The following is a 26,190-nucleotide window of genomic DNA, read 5'->3' as shown; positions in this document are numbered from 1 at the left end:
GTTCTAATCCCAGCTCAGCCACTTGTCAGCTGTGTGACTTTGGGCAAGTCACTTCACTTCTCTGTGCCTCAGTTACCCCATCTGTAAATTGGGGATGAAGACTGTGAGCCCCACGTGGGACAACCTGATCGCCTTGTATCCTCTCCAGCTCTTAGAACAGTGCTTTGCACATAGTAAGCACTTAACAAATGCCATCATCATTATTATTAGTAGTAGTAGTAGTAATGGTAACGGTGGTGGTTGAAAGTAGTTAAATGATAGGAATCATAGTAATAGTGGTTGTGGTAATGGCAATGGGGTGGAAGTGGAAAAGTGATAATAATAATAATAGTGGTGGTTAGTAGTCGCAGTGGGAATTATAATAGCAATAGTGGTAGTTTGAAGTAGTAGAAGTAATAGTAATTATAGTAGTGGTGGTTACTAGTTGTAGTAATAATAATAATAATAATAATGTTGGTATGTGTTAAGTGCTTCCTATGTGCCAGGATAACCAGGTTGTCCCAGGTGAGGCTCACGGTCTTAATCCCATTTTATAGATGAGGTCACTGAGGCACCGAGAAGTCCAGTGACTTGCCCAGAGTCACACAGATGACAGGTGGCAGAGCTGGGCTTAGAAGCCATGACCCCTGACTCCTAAGCCCGGGCTCTTTCCGCTGAGCCACGCTGCTTCTCTATTAATAATAATACCGGTAGCGGTAGTAGTAGTAGTAATAATGGATGGGCAACCACTGGAGTTTTTTGAGGAGTGGGGAGGTGTGTTCTGAATGTTTTTGTAGAAAAAAGATCCGGATAATAGAGTGAAGTACGGACTGGATGGGAAGAGACGGGAGGCAGGGAGGTCAGCAAAGGAGGCTGATGCAGTAATCAAGATGAGATAGGATAACTGCTTGGATTAACGCGATAGCAGTTTGGATGGAGGGAAAAGGGCAGATTTTCGCAATGTTGTGAAGGTTGAACCGACAGGATATGGTGACTTTTAATATGTGGCTTGAACTAAGTGGATGAGTCAAAGTTAATGCCACGGTTACAGGCTTGTGAGACAGAGAGGATGGTGGTGGTGTCTACTGCACCTCTAGACTGTAAGCTCGTGGCGGTCTGGGATGGTGTCTTTTTACTGTTGTACTCTCCCAAGTGCCTAGTACAGGGCACATGGTAAGCGCTCAATAAATATGACAATGAATGAATGCGGTGATGGGCTATCAAGGGTGGGAATATGAGGAGTTGCTTTGCACATCTTAAGTATGAGAAATTGGTGGGACATCCAAGTTAATAATAATAATAATAATGTTGGTATTTGTTAAGCGCTTACTATGTGCCGAGCACTGTTCTAAGCGCTGGGGTAGACACAGGGGAATCAGGTTGTCCCACGTGGGGCTCCCAGTCTTAATCCCCATTTTACAGATGAGGGAACTGAGGCCCAGAGAAGTGAAGTGACTTGCCCACAGTCACACAGCTGACAAGTGGCAGAGCTGGGATTCGGACTCATGAGCCCTGACTCCAAAGCCCGTGCTCTTTCCAATGAGCCACGCTGCTTCCCTATAAGGCAGGAGGATATAAAAAACTCCAGAGAAGGAGAGAGATCAAAGCTGGAGAGGGAGATTTGGAAAACACTGGCAGAGAGATAGTAGTCAAAGCCATGGAAGTGATTGAGTTTTTCAAGGGAGTGGGTGTAGCCGGAGAAGAGAAGGGGACCCAGGACTGGGTTTTCAGGGACTCCCAAAATTAGTGGGTGGGAGGCAGAGGAGGGAACCGCAAAAGAGACTTGGCCATATTGCAATCGATCAAACGCAGGCATTTATTGAGGGTGTCACGGTGAGCAGAGCACTCTGTTAGGTCCTTGAGAAAATACAGTTGAGTTGGTAGGCACAGTTCCTACTATAAAGGAGCATATAGTCTACTGAGTATGGAGCATTGTACCGAGCATTTGGGAGAGTACAATCGTGTTGGTACGCACGATCCCGGTCCACAATCTAAGCCACTAAACCCCATTTTGAAAGGCTTGAGGCCCTTTCCTTAGCAGATTTCCCTTGCGACACATCTCTCCCCGTCTCTGCCTGCACTCACCTTTAAAGGTTTTGAAATATGTGTGTCACATTTGGTTTTTTCACCCTAAAGCAATAGGCAGAGGAGAACTTTCCTGTTCAGGCAGAGAACACATTTATCACTTTGGCTTTGTTCCCAGAACATGGCCCACTCCGGGATGGGATATCCAGGACGTTGACCCTCAAGAAAGAGGGCGGCTGCGTCTCAGTCTTTAATCCTTAGGGATTCTTCACCAGGATCAAGGAGAAAGAGCACTGTAATTAGGCAATGAGAGAGTCCAATATAGTCCATATGTACAGTCTGCCCTCAAGGAGCTTACACTGGAGCAGTCGGACATCCTCCCTTATGCCTACTTTCTGATTTGTTGTGTCCACCCCACCACTTAGTGCACACAGTAAGTGGTTGTAACAAATACCGTAATTGTCATTTATTCTTATTGATTATTACTTACCTGCCACGTCACCGGTGAGCCCCTGAAGCAGCGGGATGTATATCTCTTCCTGATCTGTTTGATTTCTATCTGTACTAATAATGAATGTGGTATTTGTTAAGCAACTACTATGTGCCAGGGATTGTACTAAGCGCTGGGGTGGATTCAGCTCATCGGGTTGGCCACGGTCCCTGGCCAGCATGGGGCTCACAGTCTTAATATTTTTGTCTCTGTATCTGTGCTACCCTGGTCTGACTACCTTACCCCTTTTATATTTGGACTCTCATTCCACCCACCTCTCCCACTGAGCTCCTTGAAGGTCAGATTGAGGGGGTTTTCTTTGGATTTGTATTCCCATCAAGGCATTTCTGCTGGAATCCCTCGTCCAGTTTTCACTCAGCCACCCTTCCGTCCCTCCCGGAGACCCAACAGCGCCCACCATCTTGGCCTCAGTAGGCCGACCTCATCCTAAGACTTAGGAGCGCCTTAAACTTTCCACTTCCTCTCCACCCCTGCTCCTTACTCCTTTTCCTAGCAGGGGAGTGTCGGGTAACCGCAGAGGCACACATATGTCATGCGCATTACCCGGGGGCGGGTGATATCCTATGTGTCCTTTTGCGGTAGTGCAGCGAGAGGACCCCAAGACATTGGTGGGGAGGGAGACACGTGACTCTCCCCCTCAGTCCGGAACAATTGCGTTCACCCCCAACCCTCCCCTCATCCCTGTGAACGTGGGTAGCACTTCCGATCCGTGCAATTTGGCCGCAGAAGTCGGGAGACTAGGCCCCGGAGGACAGAAATCCCAGACCTGAAGGTGTCCATTTTTGTTTTTTGGGGGTTTTTTTGAGGGGGTTGGAGGAGACTGGTATTTGTAAAGTTCCTCCATCATGATCATACATTTCCAGGGACTGTAATTTGGAATATAAAAGAGGTGTCCATTGTTTTGTTGTTTTTCTTTATTTCATCTCCAAAGAGATCCTACCAATGTCTTTTTTTAGTGGTATCTGTTAAGCCCTCACTATGTTCCAGGCACTCTACTAAGAGCTGCTTAGATACAAGGCAATCGGGTTGGACGCAGTCCCTGTCCCACATGGGGTTCACCGGCTCAATCCCTATTTTGGCAGATTCATTCAATAGTATTTATTGAGCACTTACTATGCGCAGAGCACTGTACTAAGCTCTTGGAATGGACAAATCGAGACAGTCCCTGCCCTCTGACGGGCTTACAGTCTAATCGGGGGAGACAGACAGACAAGAACAATTGCAGATGGGATAACTGAGGCCCAGAGAAGTGAAGTGACTTGCTCAAAGTCACACAACAGTCAAGCAGAGGAGCTGGGATTAGAACGCCGGTCCTTCCGACTCCCGGATCCCGGGCTCTATCACTGGGACGCGCTGCTTCTCTGATCGGTCCGGTGCCAGACCTACCGGAAGAGTGGGACGGTCCATTGTAGGACACCATGCAGTGTAGAACAGGGTGACTGGTCATCCTCAAGGGGAGGGGGAAGCCAGAGCTGTCCCTCCCAGTCTCCGTCCGCTCCCTTGCCACGGGGACTAGCGAGCCTGGCAGCTGAGCAGACTGTATCTTCTGCCTGCATTTTTTTTTATACGAAACCGAGTCAGAAATAAAGGCGGTTACAGCTGAAATAACACGTCTCAGGATTCAGGCTGCAGTACAAGTTAAACATGTTTCTGGATTGAAATAGCACCTCTGGCTTCATCGTCAAAGCCAACGGGGGAGTTTGCATGTGGCATTTTGCAGGCCAGCGGGGCTGGTGTAATGGATCTTGTCTTCCGGGCAACCCCCCTGCTTCCCACCCTCCTCGAAAATAATAATAATAATAATAATTGTAGTATTTGTTAAGCGCTTACTGTGTGCCAGGCACTGTATTAAACACTGGGGGAGACACAAGCTCGTCAGGTTGGACACAGTCCCTGTCCCACATGGGGCTCAAAGTTTTCATGCCCATTTTACACATGAGGGATCTGAGGCCCAGAGAAGCAGCGTGGCTCAGAGGAAAGACCTCGGGCCGGGGAGTCAGAGGTTATGGGTTCAAATCCCGGCTCAGCTGTGTGACTTTGGGCGAGTCACTTAACCTCTCTGTGCCTCAGTTACCTCATCTGTAAAATGGGCATGAAAACTTTGAGCCCCATGTGGGGCAACCTGAACACCTTGTATCCTCCCCAGGGCTTAGAACAGTGCCTTGCACGTAAAAAGTGCTTAACCAATGCCATCATCATCATCATTATTATTATTATTATTATGTGAAGCGACCCGTTGTTGGGTAGGGATTGACTCTATTTGTTGCCGAATTGTACTTTCCACATGTTTAGTACAGCGTTCTGCACACAGTAGGTGCTCAATAAATATGACCGAATGAATTGAATGAATGAATGACTTGCCCAAGGTCACACAACTGACAGGTGGCAGAGCCAAGATGAGAACCCAAGTCCTTTTGACCTCTAAGGCTGCGCTCTAACCATTAAGCTATCCTGCTTCGCTTCTGGAACAAAGGAGACTCTCGGGACACCCTCTTGCTTTAAACCACAATTCCTCCCAATTCCCTTTGCTTCCCAGGCCTTTGCGGCCTCCCTCCACACTTCCCTTGTCTCTAAATTAATTGGCTGCTGGTAGAAGGGGTAATAGAACAGTAGTAATAGGAGTAATAGTAGAAATTGTGGTAATAATGCCCCTCTCAGGGTCACCCCTGGAGAGTTTCCAGTCCTCTACCAGTCTCGGCTACGGGAGGGAGAGTCAAGCAGAGGCCTTTCCATTTTATTCCTAGTTTGGGCCGTGGCTAGCGAGTGGAAGGCAACCTGCTACGAATCAAAACTCACCCACGCTGGGCAGCAGCGTTAAGGGAGAGTGTCGAAGGCAGAGACTCGAGTTTACTGCGCGGAAGGCGGCAAGATTTTGACCAAGAAAACTCTTTGGATCCACCACCAGAAAGACTGCATATGGAGATCAGGGCGTTGTGGAAGAGATAATAATAACGTTGGTATTTGTTAAGCGCTTACTATGTGCAGAGCACTGTTCTAAGCGCTGGAGTAGATCCAGGGTCATCAGGTTGTCCCACGTGAGGCTCACAGTTAGTCCCCATTTTACAGCTGAGGTCACTGAGGCACAGAGAAGTGAAGTGACTTGCCCACAGTCACACAGCTGACAAGTGATAGAGCCGGGCTTCGAACCCATGACCTCTGACTCCCAGGCCCAGGCTCTTTCCACTGAGCCACGCCGCTTCTCTTCTATCTAGGAAGAGATGTGTTCCTGGTGTCGCTATGGGTCGGAATCGACTCGACGGCATTAGATGGAGTGAGTGGTGGTAATAGTTTTAGTTACTGTAACAATAGTGGAAGTAATACTGGTACTAAAAGTAAGGCTAGTGGTAGAGAAGCAGCGCAGCTTAGTGGAAAGAGCCAGGGCTTGGAGTCAGAGGTCATGGGTTCTAATTCCGGCTCCACCACTTGTCAGCTGCGTGACTTTGGGCAAGTCGTTTCACTTCTCTGGGCCTCAGTTACCTCATCTGGAATATGGGGATGAAGACTGTGAGCCCTATGTGGAACAGACAACCTCATTACCTTGTATCTCCTCCGGCGTTTAGAACAGTGCTTGCCACATAGTAAGCGCTTAACAAATATTATCATTTATCGTTGTTAGCGAAGCAGCGTGGCTGAGAAGCAGCTTGGCTGAGGGGAAAGAGCCCGGGCTTGGGAGTCAGGGATCGTGGGTTCTAATATCGGATCTGCCACTTTTCAGCTGTGTGACTTTGGGCAAGTCACTTAACTTGTCTGTGGCTCAGTGACGTCATCTGTGAAATGGGGATGAAGACTGTGAGTCCCTCGTGAGGCCACCTGATTACCTTGTACCTCCCCCAGCGCTTAGAACAGTGCTTGGCACATAGTAAGCACTTAACAAATACCATCATTATCATTAGTAGTAGTAGTAGTACCGGTAGTAATATTAGGAGTGGGAATAGTAAAAATAGTTGTAATAGTAGTAGTAATAATTTTAGTAATGGTAGCAGTAGGGTAATAATAATAATAATAGTACTGCTAGTGGTAATTATAATAATAATAATAGTGGTATTTCTTAAACACTTACTTTGTGCCAGACTGTCTACTTAGAGAAGCAGCGTGGCTCAGTGGAAAGAGCACGGGCTTGGGAGTCAGAGGTCATGGGTTTGAATCCCGGCTCTACCACTTGTCAGCTGGGTGACTGTGGGCAAGTCACTTCACTTCTCTGGGCCTCAGTGACCTCATCTGTCAAATGGGGATTAACTGTGAGCCTCACGTGGGACAACCTGATGACCCTGTATCTCCCCCGGCGCTTAGAACGGTGCTCGGCACATAGTAAGCGCTTAACAAATACCAACATCAGTATAATCGTTGTGATAGTGATAGAAATCGTAGTAGCAGGAGGGGCAATAATGGTTTTGGTTGTGGGACCAGTTGTGTTAGTAATAGCAGTACTAATGAGAGTTGTGTTAGGCCTAACGATAATAATAGCAGCCGTAATAGTAGTTGTATTACTAATAGTAGCAGTGGTAATCGTAATTCCCTCTCGCGGTCGCACCTGGAGAGTTCCCAGTCCTCACCCAGTCTTGACTTTGGGAGAGAGAGTCACGCAGAGGCCTACCCATTCCCAACTCGGGCGGTGGCTAGCGAGTGGAAGGCCATCTGCTACACGTCCAGACTCTCCCGTGCCGGGCAGCAGCGGCAAGGCAGAGACTCGAGTTGACTGCGCGGAAGGAGGCGACGGTAAACCACTTCCGGATCTTTACCCAGAAAATTCTACGGATCCGCTACCAGAACGATTGGAGATGGAGGGCGGGGCGTTCTGGGAGAGATGCGTCCGTGGCGTCGCTAGGGGTCGGAGACCCCTCGGCGGCGTAAGACAGTAATAATAATAATGATGGCATTCGTTTAACGCTTTCTCTGTGCAAAGCTCTGTTCTAAGCGCTGGGGGGATACAAGGTGATCAGGTTGTCCCACGTGGGGCTCACAGTCTTCGTCCCCATTTTACCCATTTTACCCTAGTTGAGGTAACGGAGGCACAGAGAAGTGAAGCGACTTGCCCAAAGTCACACAGCTGACAAGTGGCAGAGCCGGGATTAGAACCCATGACCTCTGACTCCCAAGTCCGGGGACTCTTTCCACTGAGCCACGCTGCTTCTCTAAGACAAGTAATAATAGTCATGGTGGTGGTGTTAGAGATAGTTTCAATAATAGGAACAGTAGTGGTAGGAATAGCTCTGGGATAAATACAGGATAATCAGGTTGGACACAATCCTTATCCCAGATGGGGCTCGCAGTAAAGGTGGGAGGAAAAACCGGGATTGAATCCCCATTTATCGCTAAATTGTACTTCCCAAGCTCTTATCACAGTGCTCTGCACACAGTTAATGCTCAAATACGATTGGTTAAATGAATGAAATCATTTTATAGCTGAGGAAACTGAAGCACAGAGAACAATAATAATGATAGTAATAATAATGATAGTTTAGTGCCATTGTTCTCGTCTGTCCGTCTCCCCCGATTAGACAGTAAGCCCGTCAAACGGCAGGGACTGTCTCTATCTGTTGCCGACTTGTTCATCCCAAGCGCTTAGTACAGTGCTCTGCACATAGTAAGCGCTCAATAAATACTATTGAATGAATGAATGAATGAATGATAGTAATAATGTTGGTATTTGTTAAGCGCTTACTATGTGCAGAGCACTGTTCTAAGCGCTGGGGTAGATACCGGGTCATCAGGTTGTCCCACATGAGGCTCACAGTTAGTCCCCATTTTACAGATGAGGTAGCTGAGGCCCAGAGGAGTGACGTGACTTGCCCACAGTCACACAGCTGACGAGTGGCGGAGCCGGGATTCGAACCCACGGCCTCTGACTCCACAGCCCGTGCTCTTTCCACTGAGCCACGCTGCTTCTCTGTGAAGTGAAGTGTGTGTGTGAAGTGAGAAGTGCTTCTCTGAGAAGTGAAGCGTCATGCCCAAGATCACACAGCAAGGCTAGTGGTAGCGTCAGAATCAGAACCCCGGTCCTCTGTCTCCGAGGCCGGTGCTCTATCCGCTTGAGGTTGTATAGGACGGCACGGCTTGAGCAGACGCTCCTTGAGGGCAAGAATGGTGACTTTCAGCTCCATCGTACAGTACTCTCCCAAACCCCAAGTTCAGTGGTCTTCACAGAGTAATCACTCAATAAATACCACTGATACAGCCCCCATTTTACCTCAAGATCCTTTCAGGGATGAATCTGTCCCTCGAACGAAACAGTCTCTTAATTACGGTGTGAAATGAAAAACAGCTGAAAGAGCAGATTTGGCATCAAGTCAATTCTCCAGACCTTCGGTGAGAATGGATTTCCATTCCCCTCAATTCCAGACAGAGGTTGATGGATTATTTTTCTCTAAAGCTGCAAACCTGACGGTCCGTTGAGTTCTTTTGTACTTCTTTGCTTTTATGACACACAAAACCCCGGTTTCTCCAGTTTGGGATGCAATAAGGAGGGGATGTCTGGGACAGGGGCCAGTTTGGCGATTTCAGGAGAATTCTCCGAATCGCTCAACGGGAGAGGGGCGAGCCCTTCTGTTTCAGTGTATGAATATATCTGATTAGTCAGAGAAATGGCAATTGACAGGTTTCGAGGTACGCGGCACCAGCCATGGGTTCCGTTCTCTGGGGCTTTGAATCTCTGGCTGTTTCTCGTGGGTCTGGGGGCACTGCCCTATCCTGGATATACCCAACTGGTGGGTGAGTTTTCTTGGCATCGGGGAGAGATTCGCTTCATCTCCCCAACGGCACCTCCACCGAGAGTGTGTCGTTCACACCTGACCCGGTCCTCGGGAGAGGGGACGTCGGACGGATGGAGCCGTCACGTGTCTCCGGACCGGGGATGGAGGGAGGACTTGGAGACGTTCGGATCGTCACCCATCCCTCATCTCCCCGGGCAGCAGTCACCGCGGGCGACAATCGCCCGGGGTCCCACCTGAGGATACCGGACAGTTTTCTTGTTGGAGATGCAAGGCTGGATGGACTAATGGATAGAGCGGGGGCCTGGAAACCAGAGGACCTGAATTCTAATCTCAGCTCCGCCACTTGTCTGCTGTGTGATCTTGAGAAGTCACTTCACTTCTCTGGGCCTAGGGTTCCTCATCTGTTAACTGGGAATTCTATACCCATTCTCCCTTCTACTAATACTGTGAGCCCAATAATCCTAATCCTAATATTTGTTAAGCGCTTACTGTGTGCCGGGCACTGTACTTAGCACTGGGATGAATACATGCCAGTCGGGTTGGGCACGCTCCCTGTCCCACGTGGGGTTCACAGTTTCAATCCCCATTTTGCAGATGAGGTAACCGAGGCCCTGAGGAGTGAAGTGACTTGCCCAAGGTCACACAGCAGGCAACTGATTCTATTTATTGCTATTGTCCTTGTCTGTCCGTCTCCCCCGATTAGACCGTAAGCCCATCAGAGGGCAGGGACCGTCTCTCTCTGTTACCGATTTGTATATTCCAAGCGCTTAGTACAGTGCTCTGCACATAGTAAGCGCTCAATAAATACTATTGAATGAACTGGCCTGACCTTCTGACTCCCAGGCCCCTGCTCTATCCACTACCCTACGCTGCTTCTTATGCTCACGCTTGTGCTTGGCTCCTAATAAGCATTTAATAAATACCGTCGTGATTCTCATGACTGTTTCTAAGTTAACCTGATTTGAGCACTTCCAAAATCTTGTCTGCACTTGGGTTCTCAGACATTGCCTGGAGCACTTATGTGCGTATTTTTCCACTTTATTATTTCCCTCCATCGATCGTTTATTTCAGGATCTATCAACCCAACTAGATTATCAGCCCCTTAAGGATAAGGATCATATCGTCCATCTCTCCCACGTGCTTAGGATAATGTGCTACGCAGAGTAGAACATAAAAATGATAATGACGTTGGTATTTGTTAAGCGCTTACTATGTGCAGAGCACTGTTCTAAGCGCTGGGGTATACAGGGCAATCAGGTTGTCCCACGTGAGGCTCACGGTTAATCCCCATTTTGCAGATGAGGTAAGTGAGGCACAGAGAAGTGAAGTGACTTGCCCACAGTCACACAGCTGATAAGTGGCAGAGCTGGGATTCGAACGCATGACCTCTGACTCCCAAGCTTGTGCTCTTCCCACTGAGCCGCGCTGCTTTCTCTTAGCTCTACGGGATTCTCCTAAGCGCTCAGTACAGTCTCCTGCCCCTGCCCCTCGTAGATGGTGAGCCCCTTGAGGACAGGTATCGGGTTATCTAACTCAGTAGTACTCTCCCAAGTGCTCAGTACGGTGCTCTGCACACAGTAAACTGGAAGCTCTTTGAGGGCCGGAATAATGACCAGAGAAGCCGCGTGGCTCGAGTGGAAAGAGCCCGGGCTTGGGAGTCAGAGGTCATGGGTTCGAATCCCAGCTCTGCCGCTTGTCAGCTGTGTGACTGTGGGCAAGTCGCTTCACTTCTCTGGGCCTCAGTTCCCTCATCTGTAAAATGGGGATGAAGACTGTGAGCCTCGCGTGGGACGACCTGATTACCCTGGATCTCCCAACAGTGCTCTGCACATAGTAAGTGCTTAACAAATACCAACATCATTATTATTATTATAATGTCTACTGACTCTATTGGACTCTCCCAAGCGCTCACTACAGTGCTCTGCACAGAGTAGACTGGAAGATCCTTGAGGGCAGGGATTGTGTCTACTGACTCTAGTGGACTCTCCCTAGCGCTCAGTACAGTGCTCTGCACCCAGAAGACCGCAGGTCCCTGGAGAGCGGGGATCGTGTCTACCAACTCTAACGTCCTCTCCCGAGCGCATAGTACAGTGCTTTCCACACAGTGGCCCCCGTGTAAGCCCCCGGGGGGTAGAGATCATATCGGCTAGCTCTATGATCCTCTCCCAAGCACTCAGTATAGTGCTCTAGACAGAGTAGACTGCAAGCCCCCTTTCATTTAATAGTATTTCTTGAGCGCTTACTATGTGCAGAGCACTGTACTAAGCGCTTGGAATGAACAAGTCGGCAACAGATAGAGACGGTCCCTGCCGTTTGACGGGCTTACGGTCTAATCCCCGAGAGGAGGGATTAAACCTACCCCTACCGCCCCCAGCCAGGCGCTCAGTACAGCCCCCCGCATGCAGTAGGCGGCCAGCGAATACCACCGGTAGATTCGCCCAGTCGAGGTGGGATGCAATCCCGGCTCCCGGGGCCGAGGACCCTCACTCACTCTCTCTTCTCGGCTTGCAGGTCTCCTGACACACGCAGCATCCAGGAATTCCCAGAGGAGAGGGCTAGGGCTCCGTGCGGATCCAGCGGACGACCACTCCCCAACCCCGTCCCCGGAGCGGGCCGTGCCACGTGCGGAAGGTCATCCTCGACGGCCCGTTCCTCCGTCGCCCCTCCGCGAGCCCCCCCCATCTCCCGCCCCCCCCCCCCTCACCCGAGCCAGCTCTGCCCATCCTCACCGACCGGAGAGGCGGGCTCAGGAACGAGAGCTTGAAGAGACCTATCCTTGGGCATTAGCAATACAAAAAGTCACGGTGAACACGTTTCCTCGACGTCCGACACCAAATCCGAAGGGTCTCCTCCACTCCGGGGGGCTCCCCCTTACCCGCCGGCCCCTCTCCCCGAGGAAGACTCTCATCCGGAGGACGGGGTACCTAAGGGGCAAGAGAGATACTCTTCCGGACCGCCTGAATCGCTGTTATTTTCTTATACTTTCCGTATATACGATAGACCAAAGAGAAAAAAGAAAAAAAAAATCTATTTTAAAGTGGACGTGCCGTCATCCTGCGAGTCGTCCGGGTCCCGCGGGAAGGGGGATCCCCTCGGCGACAGGAACCCCGACCTTAGCGAGCTTCCACGGTGCCGGCGGCCGGGGTCCGCGTGGATCAGACACGGCGGGTGGGCCCGCCGGGAGCCTCGCAGGGGAAAACCGACCACACGGGACCGAAAGCCCCCCTCCTCCGGCCCCACCTTCTGAAGCCCCCCTCCCCCACACACCCCACCGCGACCCGCAGCTCAAACTCTCTGCGCCTCCCCTCTGTACTTAGGTCGACTTTATCGTACTAAAATCATCTTCCGTTTTAACCCGTCGAACACGCCTCTTCTACCGTTCCATTTTTGATAGTTAAAAGTCGGAGAATCCAGTATTTGCAGAAGCATGTCTGGCCATCTGTGATCTGTCCCATCTGATCTGCCATTTAGTGCCAGAAGGCAAATTAAAGAGAAAAAAAAAAAAAAGCAAAACAAAACAACCACCACCACACACACACACACACACACACACACAAAAACAGAAAAAGTTAACATTCGTTTGAAAGAGATCATTAAATGTATTTTGAAAAGCCTAAAGTTATATATTTAACAGTTTTTATATGTTGTATATTTGTAGAAAATCCTATTTAACAATTAACGTGGTTACTCCGAGCGTCTGGATGCGGGATGTGGGGCTGACCTGTGAGCGGGTGGGGAGGGGGCCACTCTCCTCGGAGACGCGTGGGAGAGATAGCTGGACCGGAGAGGACTCTGTAGAAAAAGCAAAGAATAATGTGGTTTATATTACATAAATGCATTCAGCCATTGCACTGTTAAAAGGCAGTTTCTATCTTTCTTTGGTTTTGGTTCGGAGCCGGGGCGGGGGCCGAGGGGGGACTCCTTTGGGATCGTTATGTGTCGGTAAACATATTTTTATCGTGTGTTTTTCTCCTGACATTTTTCTTTTCCTTCTGCCCGCCTCTGTAGTTAGAATATTATCGTTTTTTGTTTTTTGAAGGCCAACTGAGGTTTTTTCTCCAGGCAGCGTTTTATGCCAGCTTCAGAATTTCAGCGGGATAGCGTTTTGAGGGGGGTGCCAGGGAAGCGTTAAAGGGAAAGAGTAGCATGGCCTTCTCTGTTGGCTTCGGGCATGCACGGCCGTGAGGAGTCGGATGACTGAAGCGTCCTGTGTCTTCTGCCCTTCTCCCTGGGAAAAGAGTGTTTTCGTTTCAACTCTTCGTCTTCTGTCCCACTGTAGAAAACTACCTACCTGATTTCAGGTTGACATTCAGTATGATGCTAGTTCTATGCAACTAAGGAGAAAGCTGTATAAGGGAATGCTCGAGTCACCGTACGCCAAGATTAGATGAGCATTTAGCACAGTGCCCTGCACGTAGTAAGTGCTCAATAAATACCACCGATTCATTCGTTGGTAAGAAAAAGTCCATTTTTTCCGGTTTGCGTACCCTTAGCGAGGATTGTTCAGTTCCCCCATCGTGATCGTACATTTCCAGAGACCGTAATTTGGAGTATGAGAGGCGTCCATTGTTTTGTTGTTTTTCTCTATTTAATCTCCAAAGAGATCTAACCAATCTGTTTGTTTTTATGGTACTTACTGGTTAAGCGCTTACTATGTGCCAGGTCCTGTACTAAGCGCTGAGGTAGATATAAGATAATCAGGTTGAACACAGGCCCTGTCCCGCTTGGATCTCCCAGCCTTAATCCCCTTTTCCCGATGAGGTTACCGAGGCCCTGAGAAGTGAAATGGCTTTCCCAAGGTCACACATCAGGCAGGTGGCGGAGCCGGGATTAGTAGCCTGGTCCTTCCGACTCCCGGGCCTGGACTGAGGGACCTTTTCCAAAGTGTCCCCTCCAAAGCGTTTCCTAACCAGTTGAACCCAGTAGCTGTTTTCTGACGTCCATCTTCTGCCACTAGAAGTGGAATGAAAACCAGAGTCTTCACTCCATTCATTTTGGGTTCCATTTACAAGAGTGATTTCTCCCCACCACCCCCACCGTTGGAGAGAGTATAGCAGCCTCATGGAGCAAAAACCGAGAAACTGTAGACATGACAACACCTTTTGTTGCTTTAGAGTATTCGATTTTTTGTGTCGACTCGGCTGAATTACGAAAATAAAGGGGGAAAAAAATCATGTTGGAAGTGAGACTTTGGTTCCCTGACCCGAGCATGCTGAGAAGGAATTTCAGGAGGGTTCTGAGGGAGGAAGCCAGATAGAGAAAGATAATTGAGCCCCACTTACCTGATAGAAATGTGCTTGCCTCAGTGTTAACTGTGTGAAATTGGAACCTGTGTTTGCATTCTCCATTATTTGACTGTGTGTCAAGCTAAGACTCTGTCCAAGTATTGGGAGTTTGCAAGAGCAGACGATATTCACTTTATACGAAGATTAGGGCCCATCGAATCAGTGTGATACAGTACAAACGTATTTATGCAGCATGTCTGGAGAATGAGATGCCAATTATCAATAAGACGAACAATAATATCAATAATTGTGGTTTTTGTTAAATGTGTATTTTGTGCCCAGCACCGTGCTGAGTGCTGAGATGAATACAAGATAAGCGAGTCAGACCCAATCCCTGTTCCACATGGGGATCTCAGTCTAAATGGGAGTGAGAACGGATATTTGGTCCCCATTTTACAGGTGATTCAACCGAGGCACAGAGAAGCCAAGTGACTTGCCCCAGGTCGCCCAGCAGGTAAGTGGAGGAGCTGGGATTAAAACCCAGGTCTCCCGGCTCCCGACTCCCAGGGCCAGGCTCCTAGGCCGTGCAGCCATTTCATCAGTTTTCCTCCTTTTCAAAGAACTGGGTCACTGCACCGTCGTTACATGGGAAGCCCCAGTAAGAGGGGAGGGAAACCAAACTTAACTCCCTGAGACCCCCTTGGAGTCAGAGGGCTGGAGTCAAATCACTTCAGAGCCAGTCGGTCAGTCGATCGTATTTAATGAGCGTTTACTGTGTGCAGAGCACTGTATTAAGCGCTTGGGAGAGTACGATCTAACAGTAAGCAAATGCATTCCCTGAAGAGGGGCACCAAAATTGGGAAGGAAGAGCATGGGGCGCAGAGCACTGCATTAAGCGCTTGGGAGAGTACGATCTAACAATAAGCAAATACATTCCCTGCAGAGGGGCACCAAAATTGGGAAGGAAGAGCATGGGGCCTATTGACTCCTGGTGGTTTTTACGTTTCAAGAACCCCTGAACAGCTTAGGCCACTTGTCTTAGGTTGTCGAGTCGTCTCGGATCCATAGCGACGCCATGGACACATCTCTCCCGGAACCCCCTGTCACCATTTGCAAGCGTTCTGGTAGTGGATCCGTAGAGTTTTCTCGGTAAAAATCCGGAAGCGGTTTACTACTGACGCCTTCCGCGCAGTCAACCCGAGTCTCCACCTTCCACTCTATCCAGTGCCTCTGCTGCCCAGCTACGAAGGGAACGGACAGGCCTCTGCCCGACTCTCCCTCCCGTAGTCGAGACTGGTAGAGGACTGGAAACTCTCCAGGTGTGACCCTGAGGGAAGTTACTTAGAGGTACTTAGAGGAAAGGAGGTCTTAGAGAATCACATGAGCAAAGGAACCATCACCCCCCAAGACTGAGGAGATCCAAGATATGAAGCTGAAAGTCGACCCACATTGGGTGCTAATCTGAAAGTTTGTGCCGCTCAATCAACGGTATCTTCTGAGCGCTTACCGTGTGCGGAGCACTGTACGGAATAGTTGGGAGAGCACAATACGATTGAAGCATCGGACACGATCTCTGCCCTCTAGGAGCTTACTACAGTCTTGTGGGGAGCTTATTATGCAAACGTTATAAATCGTTTTTCCATAAAGTCACCTGGTCACTCTGACTCTCGGAAGTGCTTTCTGCTTGGTAAGGAGGTGGATGACAGAGCTGTTAACTGTTTACAGTACTTGCTACAAACCTCTGTGTTTTGTATTTAACGATGTTAATGTACTTAATTTAATGACTTCTTGTACCGCTATTCTTTACAATAACAACCTTCCTTCAGCTCGAGAGATTTTTTGAACAGTATCTAGAAAGTAAATTGTTTATTGGCCCTGGTTATCCATCAGTGATAAATGAGTGCTTAATGTGTGCCGAGCCCTGTATTAAAAGTTTGGGAGAGTAAAATGGAGTTAGTATCATTCAATCAATCAGTGGTATAAATTAAGCACTTACTTTTTTTAAAAAAAGGTATTTGTTAAGCACTGACTATGGGCCAGGCACTGGGGTAGATGCAAACCAATTAGTTGGGACATAGTCCCTGACCTACATGGGGCTCACGGTCTTAATCCCCAATTTATAGGTGAGGGAATTGAGGCACAGAGAAGTGAAGTGATTTGCCCAAAGTCACACAGTAGCAGCTAAGTGATGGAGCTGGGATTAGAACCCAGGTCCCGCTGACTCCCAGGCCCATGCTCTATCCACTGAGTCATTCCCGCACAGAACACTATCCTAAGTGCTTGGGTTGTTGTTGTCTTATGCTACCTAGTCTTGTCTGACCCATAGTGATGCCATGGACACCATCCCTCTCTGAGCGCCCCACTTCCATCTGCAATCGTTCTGGTAGTTGATGCCTCGAGTTTTCTTGGTAAAAATCTAGAATTGGTTTACCACCGCCTCCTTCCGCGTAGTAAATGAGTCTCTGCCCTCGTCTCTCTCCCGTCCTGCTGCTGCCCAGCACAGGAGATTTTTGACTTGTAACAGATGGCCTTCCGCTCGCTAGCCACTGGCCAAGCTGGGAATGGAATAAGTAGGCCTCTGCTTGACTCTCCGTCCCGTAGTCGAGACTGGTAGAGGACTGGAAACTCTCCAGGTGTGTCTCTGAGTGCTTGGGACAGCACAGTAAAATGGAGTTGGTAGACCCGACCCCTGCTCACAAGGCGTTTGCATGTAACACATGTCAAATATGGTATCAGAAGGTGTCATCTTTCATTTTGGGAAGGTGGACTGTATATTTACAGTCAAACTTCTGGGAGATAGTGGGCTGTCAGTGTTTGGATAGAACTGAGTTTCCTCCCCAATGCAAGATGTAAGCACTTCTCAGTACAGTACTCTCCACACAGTAATGTTCTCAATAATAATGATATTGTTGGTATTTGTTAAGCGCTTACTATGTGCAGAGCACCGTTCTAAGCGCTGGGGGAGATACAGGGCCATCAGGTTGTCCCACGTGAGGCTCACAGTTAATCTCCAATTTACAGATGAAGTAACTGAGGCACAGAGAAGTGAAGTGACTCGCCCACAGTCACACAGCTGACGAGTGGCAGAGTCGGGATACGAATCCATGACTTCTGACTCCCAAGCCCGGGATCTTTCCAATGAGCCACGCTGCTTCTCCAGTGAATACCAATGATTTACCACAAAAAGGAAAAAGGTCCAGTGGTGCTAATTCTCTCATGCCCCTCCTTCCACCTCTCCGCTAATATTTATGGCATATATTTAACAATTTCTTGTATCCGGCACTGTACTAAGTGCTGGAGTAGAAGCAGCGTGCCTTAGTGAATAGAACACAGTCTGGGAGTCAGGAAGACCTGGGTTCTAATTCTGACTCCACCACAAGTCTGCTGTGTGATCTTGGGCAAGTCAATTCACTTCTCTGGGCCTCAGTTTCCACATCTAATAAAGGGGGATTAAATATCTGTCCTCTCTCCTACTTAGACTGTGAGCCCCATGAGACATGGGGAATATAACTGGATTATCTTGTGTCCATCCCAGTGCTTGGCACGTAATGAGCACCTAATAAATACTACAGAAAGCTTGAAAAGCAGTGGCTAGAGCATGGGCCTGGGAATCAGAAGGACCTGGGTTCTAATCCCAGTTCCTCCATTTGTCTGCTGTGTCACCTCAGGCAAATCATTTAACTTCCCTGTGCCTCAGTTCCCTCATCTGTAAATTGAGGATGAAGACCGTGAGCCTCATGTCGGGCATGAACTGAGTTCTACCTGACTAGCTCGTATCTACCCTAGCACTTAGTACAGTGCTCTAAAGTTCTCACCAAATACCATTTAAAAAAGAAAAAAAGACCTCCTTGAAGGCAGGAAATACGTCGATCGCTCTAATGTATTGTTCTTTCCCAACCACTCAGTACAGTGCTCTGTATAAAGTAGACTGTAAATTCCTTGAAGTCATGGAATGCATCTACCAACTCCATCTTACCGTACTCTCCGGAGCGCTTAGGGCAGGGCTCTGCACACGTAGACTGGAAGCTCGCTCAAGGCAAGAATCGTGTCTCTAACTCCGTTGCTCTCTCCCAAGCACTCAGTTCAGTGCTCTGCACAAGATACACTGTAAGCTCCTTGAGGACGAAACCCATGCCTTTCCACACCAATTGTACTCTCCCCAGTGACATGCTGGAGGAGATCAATAAGTTGGACGGATGATCAGGATGAAGATGATGATAATGACGATGATGCCTCAGAAGTGAAAAACCCCTCCCCATCAGCCCAGGGACAAAACCTCGGCCAAGACCGTTCCGCTCTCTGGGAACCTGGGATCTCCGGACAAAACGTCGCCCACGAAAACGCCGATCGATTGACCCCGTGATCCACTGCTCCAAACCCACGCTGCCCAGCAAGTGTAGAAACCCCCCGAGACCCTCAGAAGTTCTATCGCAGGAGCCATTTTTAAAAATTGCGTCGGGCCTCCTTTACCACTGCACGACAAGGGGCAATGTGACATGACGATCCCATCCCTTTGACCTGATTAATTGGGATCAATACTCGCTTTTCATCGGCGATGCCCCGTCAGTGTCCCATGGGCTTCAATTGTAGCTCCTCCAGGGCTTAGGATAGATTGTGGTTTTTCATATTGGAAGATGGTGAAACTCACCTATGAGGGTGTGTGGGGCTGAAAAGATCCACGCGGCCCCCACGATCTTGGCCACACAAAAAGGTTGTTTGCGTCTTGTTGCGTTGTGGAATGCGAATATTTTCTCTTTTGCTTCCTTGCCTCTCTCTCCATATGTAGTTTTTGCTCAAAGAGATTCTCTCCCTTCTTGATGGCAGTGTTTCAGGCTGGTCTTTCTTCAGCAACTGGGAAGCAGCGTGGCTTAGTGCAAAGAGCACGGGCTTCCACTAAGTCAGAGGTCATGGGTTCTAATGCCGGCTCTGCCACTTGTCAGCTGCGTGACTTTGGGCAAGTCACTTGACTTCTCTGTGCCTCAGTTACCTCCTCCGTAAAATGGGGTTTAAGACTGGGAGCCCCACGTGGGACAACTTGATTACCTTGTATCTACCCCAGCGCTTAGAATAGTGCTTGGCACATAGTAAGCACTTAACAAATACCATCATTCTTATTATTAACGGACGTCTAGTTTTCAGCTGGGATCATTCATTCATTCATTGTCATATTTATCGAGTGCCAAGCGGTGTACTAAGCACTTAGGAGAGTCCAATATAATGATAAACAGACACATTCCCTGCCCACAGTGAAGACTCAATCGATCAGTGGTATTTATTGAGCACTCACTGTGCCCCTTACCCTATTTCTTCTGTCTCCCTGGCTTTCCATTTCCAGATTTTCTCTCTCCAACTGAATCTCCTGCTGTCTCTCATTCTCTTCAGACATCCCACTCAGCGTAGCTGTGTTGAGGTGAGCGAGGTTTCGGTCCTCAAAGACTAGAAGAGCGCTTGAGGAACGTCGCCGTGATTAAGCACCCTAAAAGAAAGCGTATCACGTGATTTGACCTATAGTTTTCTTACTGCCGCGACTGTAACGGGTTCTCTAAAACTATCAAACCATTTTTCTTTTTAATCCACTTGGATTGTCCTCCCTCTTTGGGGTCTGCAGCGGTCTCGTGACGGTTGAAATCTACTAGGCGCACCGTCGTTCAGTTCTGAGTCCACAAGAGCTCGAAGTTCCTTTTATGAATGTAGATATGGAGCTTTTATGCCCCCATAAAGTGACTCGAGCTATTCTGAGGGTCGTCTTTCCACTCCAGCCCTAACCGCCTTTGGGTGAGGACAGAAAGTGGCTTTTTTTTTTTTTCCATCCTCCGAAAAGATTATTTAGAAATTTATGAGCAAATGAAAAAAGAGTGCGAGAGTGGAAACCATTCTTCAACCTCATCAGCTCCTCGAAGCGTTTTACGACACCTTTCCTCTCCGCCTCTCCGAACACCTCCAACGTTCATTATTTCTCCCAGTGACCGTGGGAGGTAAGGGAGGAATCTCTGTTTCAGAAGCACCGTCCGCCGTGGAGGAGATGCTTGGGGGAAGGGTGTGGACGGGCTCCTCAGAATGCATCCTGCAGGGGCAGAAGGTGTCTTTCGACAGGAGTGTGGATGATTCTGTGCAACGCATCCCCTCTGACGGTGGGAAATCCCAACCGTGCATTGTTGGTGTGGACAGGGAGAACTTGGAGGGGCGATACCCCAAATCCCACACCACCAAAGCGAGGGACTCCACTGGAGCTGTAGCTCCTTGAGGGAAGGAATCGCATCTACTTGTTCTGTTGGACTCTCCCGAGTGCTCAGTACAGTGTTGTGCACCCAGTAGACTGGAAGCTCCTTGAGAGGTCAGAGAACATATCTGCTCACTCCATGGGACTCTCTCAAGTGCTCAGGACAGTGTTCTGCACACAGGAGACTGTAAGCTCCTTGAGGACAGGGATTCCATCAATCGACTCTATCGTACTGTACCCTGCCAAATGCTTAGTGCAGTGTTCTGCGCACAATGAGCAGTCAGTGAATACCATTCATAATTTATCGACTGGTTGATTGGAGCCAGAAACCCCAAAGTGCTTTTGTCCATATCTGTAATTAATTGATTTATATTCATGTCTGTCTCTCCGTCTAGACTGTGAGTTCACTGTGGGCAGGGAATGTGTCTGTTTATGGTTACACTGGACTCTCCCAAGCGCTTAGTACAGCACTCTGCACACAGTAAGTACTCAATAAATACGGTGGATTGAATGAATGAAAGAAAGCCTGCAGCTGCCAATCTAACACGAGGTAGTAAGTCTTCCCAGGTGGAAAAATGTCTTATGAAGCGCGTGGTTCAGCGGGTACCCAAGGGGCGTTGATAGGATCATTGCTGTGCCTTCTATGGGGAAGGAAGGGCAGAGGAGGGGCCAGAGACTTTAGAAATCATCTTTGAGTGTTTTAAAGAAGCAGCACGGCCTAACAGAAAGAGCCCAGAACAGAGAATCAGGAGATCTGAGTTCTAACCCCAGCTCTGCCTCTTGCCCAGCAGTGTGATCTTGGTCAAGTCACTTGACTGCTCCGTGCCTCAGTCTCCTCATCTGTAGAATGGGGATTGAAATAGTGGTTCTCCTTCCGCCTTGGACTGTGGAATAGGGTCTGTAGTGGCTAGAGCACGGGCCTGGGAGTCAGAAGGTCCGCCACCTGTCTGTTGTGTGACCTTGGGCAAGTCACTTCACTTCTCTGGGCCTTTGTTACCCCATCTGTAATAATATGGGGATTAAGACTGTAAGCCCCACGTGAGACAACCTGATTACCTTGTACCTACCCCACTACTTAGAACAGTGCTTGGCACATAGTAAGCATTTAACAAATACCATCATTATTATTATTATTAGAAGAGCGCTTGACACATAGTAAGTGCTTAACAAATACCATCATCATCATTATTATTATTAGAAGAGTGCTAGGCACATAGTAAGTGCATAACAAATACCATCATTATTATTATTATTATTATTATTGTTACGGGATTAGATTACATCTACACTGATGCTTGGCACGTGGTAAGTGCTTTTCAAGTGTCACATTTTTGATGATGATGATCACTATTACTGTTATTTAGCTCCTTTCTGCTCAGGTAAAACCAGGATATTTTCTCACCTCTCACGAGGCCTTGAGCAGAATCAAAAGGAGGAGCAGATCAATCAGTCAATCAGTGGTATTTATTGAGTGCTTAGACTGTACTAAGTGCCCAGGAGAGTACACCAGAATTAGCAGACGTGATCCCTGCCCATTACGAACTCAAGGTCGAGAGCGTCTGACGCTGTCAGGGATGAGAAGTGAAAAGTGAGAGGCAGGAGAACCATAGAAATCATTGGGAAAGACACTTTATTAGACACCTTTAGGGTCACATGTAACAATTTGCACCAAATCTCAGGGTGCAGACTTCAAAATTCCTCTTTTGTGTCTTGATGTCTCACATACCTGTCTGGCCATCCAAGGCAGAATAATAGTCATGATTATAGCCTTTATTAAATACTCTGTACTAAACCTTGAGTTAAATCTGCGGATGTCAGTTCATTCACAGCCCCGGAGCCAATGAGGACACATAATCTGATCCCCATTTTACAGATGAGGAAACTGAGGCAGAAAAGGGGTTAGGGGCTGGCTCAAGGTCCCCTGGCAGCACAGTGGCAGATTCTCCTTTTTTATGGTGCTTATTGAGCACTTCCTATTGAGCACTGTTCTAAGCCCTGGGGTAGATAAAAGTTGAACGGGTTAGGCCCAGTCCCTGTTCCTCTTGGTGCTTAGTCTAAATTGAAGGGAGGAGGATTGAATCCCCACTTCACAGAAGAGGTAACTGAGGCCCATAGAAGATAAAAGACTTGACCACGGCTACACAGCAGACAGATGGCAGAGCTGGGATTAGAACCCAGGTCCTCTGACACCCAGGCCTGGCTCTTTACACTCTACCTCGCTGCTTCTTGGATTTGGGACTTGAACCCAGGTCTTCTGGCCCCTAGGCCCCGGCTCTTTCCACCAGACCCCCCCCGCCACCGCCTCCCAAAATATTAACGAAGAGAGTGGTACCTACGGTGATTTAGCCCTTCCCGCGATATAAATACAGGCTTCCAACCACCATCATTAACAGGAAGTTTGTGAGCAGATTGTGGAAAAGAGGACTTAATTATTGGAAAAATCAGGCCGCCCCATTGTGGTCTGTGACTTATGCCATTTGGCCCTTGTGCTTGCTCACCTACAGGAGAAGAAAACTGGGGTTACATTTGGGGAATTAAATTGATAACTTGACCAAATCGATTTCATTAGCGAATCTGTCATCGTTCCCGTTAATGATGGCGAGTGGCGGAATAGGAGCTGACAACAAAACCTGAAAAACTGTGCAGATCAAAATTATATTATACGGGCATTCATGAATTTTAATACCCTGTTCGCTGTGGGTTTGAAGCTGGTTTCTTCAAAGTCGGAGTGCACGGAGGGGGAATTAAACTTCCCACACCCATCTTGACTGCGATTATTTCCATTGTTGCAAGTTAATAGGTTGGAGAATGAGAAAGCTTTACAGGGAAAACTCAAAAAAGGGTTTCGCTCTGCGGTTCTAGTGTGTGACCCGGAGGAGCTGCCGAATTTGTTCTTCAACGATGACATCTCCTTTCCTTCCTCTCAAAAGACTCAATCGCTCCGGAACCTCAGGACATCCAAATGGTCGTTAATCAGCCGGCTTCTGGGAGAAGGCTAGTGCATCGATAGAGAAGCCGTGTGGGCCAGTGGAAAGACCACAGGGATGAGAGTCAGGGGACCCGGGATCTAATCCTGACTCTGCCACTTGCCTGCTATGTGACTTTCGGGCGAGTCATTTAACTTCCCTGTGTCTCGGTTTCCTCATCTGTAAAATGGGGATTGAATCCCCATTCTCCCTCCCGCTTAGACTGAGACCTGTGTGGGACAGAGATTGTGTCTGACCTGATTATCTTGTGTCTACCTCAGCGGGGATCCTGAAGGAAAGAAGATCCGTCACAGATCCCAGATTTAAATGCTCAGTATGGTACACTGGGAGAGGTCCGTAAGTCATTTATCCTATCCCGCTTTGACTACTTTATCAGCCTCCTCGTTGACCTCCCTGCCACCCGTCTCTCCCCGCTCCAGTCCATTTTTTGCTCTGCTCTCCAGATCATTTCTCAAGCAAAATGTTCAGTCCATAGCTTGCCACTGCTCAAGAAAGTCCAGTGGTTGCCCAGTCACCTCTGCATCAAACAGAAACTCCTCACCATCGGCTTTAAAATACTCGGTCTGCTCTCCCCCTCCTTCTTACCTCCCTGATTTCCTACTCCGACCCAGACTTCGCCGTGGGCTCCTCTAAAACCAAGCTACTCACTGTACTTCGATCTCGTCTTTCTTGCCGCCCACCTTTACCCAAATCTTCCTTCTGGCCTCTTTCTTCATTTCTAACACACCATAACTCTCTCCACCTTCGTAGCCTCACTGGTATCCCACCTCCTCCAAGAGACCCTATCAGATCCTTCTCTGTCTCTCTCTTCTGTGTCACCTATCCACTTGGGTCTATATCCTTACTTATGTCACCTTACTATCAGCCTCACAGTACTTGTGTCCATACCCGTGATTTATTTTAATGTCAGCCAGTTGGTCAGTGGTATTTACCGAATGCCTATTGTATGCAGAGCTCTGTATCAAGTGCCCTAGAACAATATAAAACAGACACATGCTCTGCCCACAACGAGCTTACAGTCCAGAGGGCGAGACAGAGATTTAGGTAAATAAATAAGTGACAGATATGGACTTCAGTGCTGTGAGGCTGGGAGGGAGGATGAAGAAAAGGAGCGAATCAGGGCGACAAAGAAGGGAGTGGGAGAGGAGAAACGGAGGGCTTAATCAGAAAAGGCCTGTTGGGGGAGATGTGTCTTCCATAAGGATTGGTCTATCACTCCCTCTAGACTTGTAAGCTTCTTGTAAGCTTCAAGGATGGTATCTAACAATTTTATCGTGCTCTCCCAAGTGCTCAGAGCAGTGGTCCACTCACAGTAAGTGCTCAGTATATACCACTGATCGATTGAATGATTGAGGGAATGGAGGCCTTAGAGACCCCGTCTCTCTGGAATTCTCTCTAAATGGGATTATTGTCAATCCCGGGGGAAGGGTGACAAGATCAAGACCAAAATACCCTGTTGGTGTAAATTCCCAATTCTTGCTACATGAGCACCCTTTAATCCTTGCTTGGAAACTCCATATTTCCACCGCTGTTTTGCCAAGGATTTTCTTATTAGACTTCTTCAAACCTTATTCTCCATGGCTAATGGCCTCTGGGTCCTCCTCCTCCTTCTCCTCCCTCTCCTTCTAATCCCTCAGTCAGTCATATTTATCGAGCGCTTACTATGTGCAGAGCACTGTCGTAAGCACTTGGGGAGTACAATAAAACAGAATGAGGAGACACATTCTCTGCCCATAAAAAGCTTACAGCCTATCGGACATACTTACGTCTATATCTCCTCCTTCTTCTCCTTTCCCTCCTCCTCTTCCTCCTCCTCCTCCTGTTCCTTCTCTTGTTCCTCCCCTTCCTTCTCCCAGTTCCTTTCTCTCCTTCCCCCTATTCTCCTCTTCTTCCTCCTCCTCCACTTCCTTCTCCCCCTCCTTTTCTTCCTCCTCCTCCTCCTCCTCCTCTTTCTCCTCTTCTTCCTCTTCCCTTCTCTTCCTCCTCTTCTTTTTTCTTCCTTCTCCTCTCTCTCTTTCTTCTTCTCCTTCTCCTCCTCCTCCTCTTCCTCCTCCTCTTGTCACCCTTTCTCTCCCTTTTCCTCTTCCCCTTCATTTTCTTCCTCTTCCCTCTTCCTCCTTGCACACTTCATCGTCCTCTTCCTTCCCCTCCCTCTTCCCCCTCCTCCCTCCCTCCTTTTCCTCCTCCCCATCTTCTCTCTTTCTCCTCTTACATCCCCAAATCCTCAGATTTTGGCTTTCACAGACCTGTGATTTTGTAGTTTTCCCCTCTCCTCCTCCCCCACTCCCTCCTGTCCACTGACACTCATGCACCAGATGGTACAAATAGCCTGGCATGTAACGGGCAAGTATTTGCTGGATCAGTGATCTAAAGCTGGCACCCGGTGGATTTGGTTGTCAGTGTGCCATGATGGGGTATCCAGTGAGCCAGTGAAGGCAGAGCGCCCAAAGGAAATCAGTAAATGAAGTTTATAAAACCGTGGAGGGGGTGTATGGGGGGAGGATGGAATTTTTACTCCTCAGATGTCACCCTG

The 26,190-nt window shown here is 48.5% G+C and overlaps 1 protein-coding gene across 2 annotated transcripts in view; it reads left to right on the top strand.

The window, feature by feature from the left end:
- TAFA5 (TAFA chemokine like family member 5) overlaps positions 1–11,916 on the top strand; it is a 190,257-nt gene extending 178,341 nt beyond the window's left edge. For both annotated transcript variants that reach the window (XM_029079525.2, XM_029079526.1), the window contains exon 4: positions 11,737–11,916. In XM_029079525.2, coding sequence (XP_028935358.1) covers positions 11,737–11,745 — 9 coding nt within the window. In that variant the 3' untranslated portion in view covers positions 11,746–11,916. The remainder of the gene's footprint in view (positions 1–11,736) is intronic.
- Positions 11,917–26,190: the final 14,274 nt, after the last annotated feature.

This window comes from Ornithorhynchus anatinus, chromosome 14, assembly GCF_004115215.2.
Source record: "Ornithorhynchus anatinus isolate Pmale09 chromosome 14, mOrnAna1.pri.v4, whole genome shotgun sequence".
Lineage (NCBI taxonomy): Eukaryota > Metazoa > Chordata > Mammalia > Monotremata > Ornithorhynchidae > Ornithorhynchus > Ornithorhynchus anatinus.
This window is presented reverse-complemented; position numbering and strand designations above follow the sequence as displayed.